Source organism: Protomyctophum bolini (assembly GCF_963924005.1).
Source record: "Protomyctophum bolini genome assembly, chromosome: 7".
Classification (NCBI taxonomy): domain Eukaryota; kingdom Metazoa; phylum Chordata; class Actinopteri; order Myctophiformes; family Myctophidae; genus Protomyctophum; species Protomyctophum bolini.
This window is the reverse complement of record NC_137868.1, coordinates 29,623,539-29,629,029: the sequence shown is the minus strand read 5'-3', so window position 1 is coordinate 29,629,029 and position 5,491 is coordinate 29,623,539. Positions and strand designations below refer to the sequence as shown.

At 43.8% G+C, this 5,491-nt stretch overlaps 1 protein-coding gene across 3 annotated transcripts; it reads right to left on the bottom strand.

Annotated features, from left to right (window-relative positions):
* Window positions 1–345: 345 nt before the first annotated feature.
* Window positions 346–5,238, bottom strand: irx1a (iroquois homeobox 1a). Of its 3 annotated transcripts, none has more exons than XM_080769244.1 (4): window positions 4,758–5,238; window positions 2,130–3,228; window positions 1,783–1,858; window positions 346–857 (listed from the first exon to the last, which is right to left on the bottom strand). In XM_080769244.1, the coding sequence occupies exons 1-4, from the start codon at window positions 4,995–4,997 to the stop codon at window positions 782–784; spliced, it is 1,491 nt and encodes a 496-aa protein (XP_080625370.1). In that variant the 5' UTR covers window positions 4,998–5,238; the 3' UTR covers window positions 346–781. The 3 variants fall into 3 exon arrangements, with proteins under 3 accessions (XP_080625370.1, XP_080625371.1, XP_080625372.1); XM_080769245.1 differs by having other exon boundaries at window positions 346–839; XM_080769246.1 differs by lacking the exon at window positions 1,783–1,858.
* Between the last annotated feature and the right edge of the window lie 253 nt (window positions 5,239–5,491).

Sequence of the window (5,491 nt, the reverse complement as noted above, 5' to 3'; positions counted from 1 at the left end):
GCTGCTTCCCTCCCTCTCATCACCAGCACGGGGAATAACATTAAGCCTGCCTGCACAACACCCCCGTTCCTTTACAAAATAAATATTGAAAATACGTTTTGTTTAAGAAAATAATTTCCCTCGATAATTATAGTCTGAATAATAATAATAATAATAATAACAATCGTATTATTATTATTATTATGTCCTGGTTTGTATCCCTTATACACTTACCGGTATATCATATAATCCCTTATAAATGTTATTGCTGGTTTTTTGTAATCATAATTCAAGTCTAAACATAATGAATCAAATCAACATCAGAAACAGAAACGAAAATATGAGCTGGGATATTCATTGGTTTTCTCTATAATTTCATTTCGTTTATTAGGCAAAATATACGATCTGGACAAATTCCGTCAACGCGCTATTTACAAATTTAAATCACTTGGTATTTACATTAAAGGAAGACACCAAACAAAACACAAGATAGAGACGAAAATAAAAAGCCTACCAAACTGTCCCAGCCTGCCTGGGCAAAGTAGAGAGGAGGGAGAGGATATGGGCGCGATTATAGGCGACACAACAATAGAGGAAGTATTCCATCCATCCACAGGATATTACCAAATTAGCCATTTGTTCTGTACCGACTGAACGCTATACGCTGCATTAGGGTATTTTTCATTGTACCCCTTTTTTTTAGGAGTGTGTATAAAGTCTTTTCAGTCTTTCTTTCTTTCAATTCATTAATTTTTGTGTGCGTGTTGGATCCCGTGGCAACAGCAATCACACTATGTCTTGATCAGGCCGAGGACAGGGCAGTGAGGACCCGTTGCGTTGCTTCTTGTTGATTCCTGGCGCTGGAAGGCAGAGAGAATCTAAGATAAGAATAACACAAAGGTATAGATAAATGCCATGCACGCTATATGTTCAGACAGCTTTCAATATGCAGTTGAAATGTCTAGACGATTTTCATTCTTTAGTGGGCCTATTATTTGTTTTCTTTTTACAACCCCCACCCTTCCTTCTATTTTTGATTCCCTTTGATATCAAATACATTTTAAATATATTTATGAGTTGATTACGTGGATATTATCAACAACTATAGCACAATGGCCATTAGTCCAGCATATAGACCTATAGCGGCTGGTCAAATAAATAAAAAAGAGAAAGCGAGTGGGGGGAGAGAGAGAGAGAGAGAGAGAGAGAGAGAGAGAGAGAGAGAGATTCGTACTAGTGAAGATTGTAGCACTTGAAACGCGGGGTAAACTTTTATGCTAGAACGCTCCCCTGGGCTGCAGGTTTCCCAGGGGTCTTTAGGGAAAGCACACAGCCCAGACAGAGCCCGTTTTCCTCAGTGACTTGATAAGTAGCCATACTCCCCCAAGAGGGAAGGAATTAAAGGGGGGCGGCATGAGACCCGAGGTCCCCCTGTCACCCTTAAAAGAATATTAGGCCAAATTGCCAATGTCGCAAATGGGCAAACTGTGTATATGTTATTTATAAAATCACATTTTAGCCTACACATATTTACTTTGGAAATTACGTGACACCAGGCCTATAACTTTTGAAAATGCAATTAGCTAAATTTGTCCCATTCAATGCATTCATTTATTTATTTATTTTATCCCGAAGTTACAAATATAGGTTAATTAGTTAATAGGCTAAAATATCATTAAACAAAAACGATTACAGAGACACATGTTGTTGTTGCAAATTATATTAAAAATATATTAAATACAGTTATATGCACTTTGATAGCTCAGCCTCAAAACATTATGTGTAAAAAAATGAAAAGCTCACCTCTCATGGAGGGGTCGAAAGGAGGACTTCAGGGACTGTGTTGGAGGCGAATCAGTTCTTACACCGTTTTCATGGTCTAAAAATGAAATACAAGCAATTCATTAATTATCATTAGCTTTTTTTGTTGTGGATCAAACAGTTTTGTGTGTGTGTGCGTGTGTGTGTGTGTGTGTGTGTGTGTGTGTGTGTGAGAGAGAGAGAGAGATTGCTTGCGCACGAGCACGTCTAGCTGTTCCAATAGACTCGCGGGCCTAACAAGTTCAGACTTCTATTAGTCTAAAAAATAAAGTGTAATGCAAACGTGTTTGAGCTGCAGCACGAGGGGAATTAGAAGAGCTGATTCTTACCTATGTGCTTAGGACTGTGGAGATCTAGGGGTGTCTTGCTGTCATTGGTGAGCGCTGCTGCAGATGTGACCGGTGACACCACGACCGATGTCGGCTGCTGCTGCTGCTGTGTCGGCAAGTGGTGGTTATGGTGGTGGTGGTGATGGTGTTGGTTTACTCCCAGAAAAGACCTCACATTCAGCAGTGAGTTTTGGCCCAGGAAAGCGCCATTCGTCCAATTGTGGAACTTCCCAATCTGGCATGTGTACAGTCCATGGCTGGGGAGGAAGGCCGGGTGCGTTTGGAGCTGGTGGTGAGGCGCCGAGGGGTGCGTGCCAGCTGGAAGGCCCGACGGAGACGTGGGCTTCTGCGTGGAATCTGGACTGGTGGCCGTCTCGGCTAATGACCATATTTTGGGCTTATTGTTAGCCGGGAGAGGAAAACTCCCGGGTCTGTCTGGGGATAAAACCCGCGTGTTGTTATTGTTACCATCCGACGTGTCCTTACTCCCGTGGTGAACCGATATGGCGCTCTTAGATTTGTCGAAGGCCTCGTGGGCCTGCTGCAGGGCGAAGGCCCGTCTTTTCTCCATGCTGTCCAGCTCCGCGCCACCCCTGTGCAGGTCCCTGTTCCCGTCGCTCGATTTATCATCGTCGTCCTCGTTGCTTTGATCCCCGTCGTTATCGTCAATTTTGTCTATGTCTATGCTCTCCAAATCGATCTCCTCCTCGTCTTCGTTTTTCTCCCCATCGTCGTCTCGATCGCTGCCGAACAAGTTCCCGTCCTCCTCCTCGTCCTCTTTGCTCCTGGCACCCCACGTCACCTTGTTCTCCTTCTTGAGCCTCCGCCTGGCGTTGGCGAACCAGGTGGAGACCTGCGTCAGGGTCATCTTGGTGATGATGGCCAGCATGATCTTCTCTCCCTTCGTGGGGTACGGGTTCTTCCTGTGCTCGTTGAGCCAGGCCTTCAGCGTGCTGGTGCTCTCCCGGGTGGCGTTCTTGGGCCTGGCTGGGTCCCCGTACTGGAACTGGCCGTATGGGTAGAACGCAGGAGAGGTGCACTGGGCAGCGAAGCTGCCAGGATGGACGCCAGGGCTGTCCTTCAAGTCGTACTGGGAGCCCTTAACACATTATGGATATAAAGAGATCATTATGAGTTTAGGCCCTTGTATCACACAAACAACACTGAGTTTAAAGGTTTTTAGGCATAATAATTGTGCACATCATGCTGATATCATGACAATTAACAATTAAAATTGATGTAATCGATCTAGGCCTTAATCCCGAGACAGCAAATGCACATGGCTCAAACTTTCCACGAGTGTATAGTCGATGTTCTCAACTTGCCACATGTCACATGCTATGACGTCCGCGTCTATCACATTCAATTCCAAGTAGAGGCCTATATACAAATTATACAATTCTCTCTTTCCCCCTATATGTCATTTTAACAACGGTACATACAAGTTGAGAAAAACAAAAATTCTCATGGCTCTATGATCCACAGACATCAACTCAGCGCCCAACAGCCAAATTCCCCTGCACACGCGCGCTTAACCTATGAGGTAAGCAGTTTGGATGTCTATGTGAAGTTATTACAGCATGCCATACGCTTGTCAGGCCCGTGCTCTACTTTTTACAATCACATACCATTTTGTCGCCTATATATTCCCATACACGATCAATCGTGTGGCTAATTATATGTAGGCCGATATTTCTTGTTTCATATAGGCCTACTTCTATGAATTATGTCTTGACTGACACGCATTTGCCCAGGGGGGCGTCGATATAGTCAGTTGTGAACCCGATGGCCTTGCTCGTTGAAGCGCTAACACTTCTATTACTGTAAGTAGGCCTATATTTGATGTCTAGCCCAATCATATCCACAATATTTTATATATATAAATGACACTATAGACCTAAAGATATTACTTTCTTAAAATCGCAACGCAATGGAACGGCAGTCTACCATATAAGACACACACACACACACACACACACACACACACACACACACACACGCACACACACACACACACACACACACACACACACACACACACACACACATGACACACGGTAATTAAGGACATATTATTATAGTAGGCTAATACACATTTATTAATATTGATTTAGTCTATACATAAGCACTTTCCATAATCTGATTTGTATAGCACTAAACTGCAGGCCATAGAAGTTGTTAGCTTAATGTCGGATAAATAAAACATCCCATTATTGATGTATAGGCTTCTTTAAACGGCAGCTCATTCCAGCATTATATAATAATAATAATAATTTATGCACGCGTAATGTTTGTTATAAATATTAGGCTACTTGCATCCAGGTAAACAAATGATCAAGCGAGCAAAACAGCTTCTTAAACAGTAAACAACAACTGAGCTTTCAAGCTAAACAAGCAAATACAACTCCCAAAACCTTAAGAAAACCCTTTGCTATTAAACATTGGGGAGGAATAAATTATTTCCAGGCAAGAATCGTTAATCCTCTCCTATGAAAGCTATATCTTTAAACAGCAGCATTTTTTCCAAGACGTGCGCGTCCATTTCCCCCAGAACCTTTACATAGCTTATAATAAATAAATAATTATGTAGGCTATGCTAAAATAACAGACAAATAAACACAGTCTTACCATTTGGGAGAAGAGAGCTAAGTCCGCGCTGGTGTAAGGCAAAAAAGCACTATAGTTGTGAGCATACGGGTTGGCATACATGCCCAACACCGATGTGACTGCTGCCGCTGCGGCAGACGGGCTTCCCCCGATGTCGGCGCTCCCTCCGCGGGACGAGGGCGTCAGGACCCCCGGTCTCTCGCTCCCGTAGACTTGGGAGGCACTTAAGTACTGCGGGTAGCCCAACTGGGGGAAAGACATTTCCACCACCTTAATCTGCACAGCTAAATCGCCAGGAGAAAACCGTGCGTAAAAAGTGAGAGTCCGCGAACAAGAACCCCAAAAGAAGTCAAAGTGTTCAAGCCACACCAGGAGACAAACCGTGTGGTAAAAGGTAAAGTAAAAACAACCGCTCTTCTCCTTAAATCTCGGCTTCTCTCTTTTCTCCCCCCTTCTGCAAGTCCACTGGATGTGATCTGATCAACAATTGAGCTCCAACTGACGTGCCTGCCCCGAGGTCTCGGGCTGATCTCTCAGATACAATTTGAAGTTGATGCTTTGATTGGCATTCCTACTTGAGCCTGCAAGCTCCTCCTCGTTCGGAGCATGTGGATAGAGCATTGGCTGGGGCCACTCTCCGCGTGTATGGAGTATTGTATGTTAAATGTTCAGCATTAGACTCCATTCACCGAAGCTTTGATTGTTGTATGACAACCTGTCTACACGATTTTTTACAGCTGTCCGACATAGGGGGG

Bases quoted from the DNA above. Each gene is read 5' to 3' on its own strand.
- irx1a (XM_080769244.1), bottom strand. From the start codon at position 4,997: ATGTCTTTCCCCCAGTTGGGCTACCCGCAGTACTTAAGTGCCTCCCAA. The intron at 3,229-4,757 runs GTAAGACTGTGT...TAATGTGTTAAG, and splicing joins TAGCTCTCTTCTCCCAAATG to GGCTCCCAGTACGACTTGAA. The intron at 858-1,782 runs GTGAGCTTTTCA...TTCTTATCTTAG, and splicing joins TTTCGACCCCTCCATGAGAG to ATTCTCTCTGCCTTCCAGCG.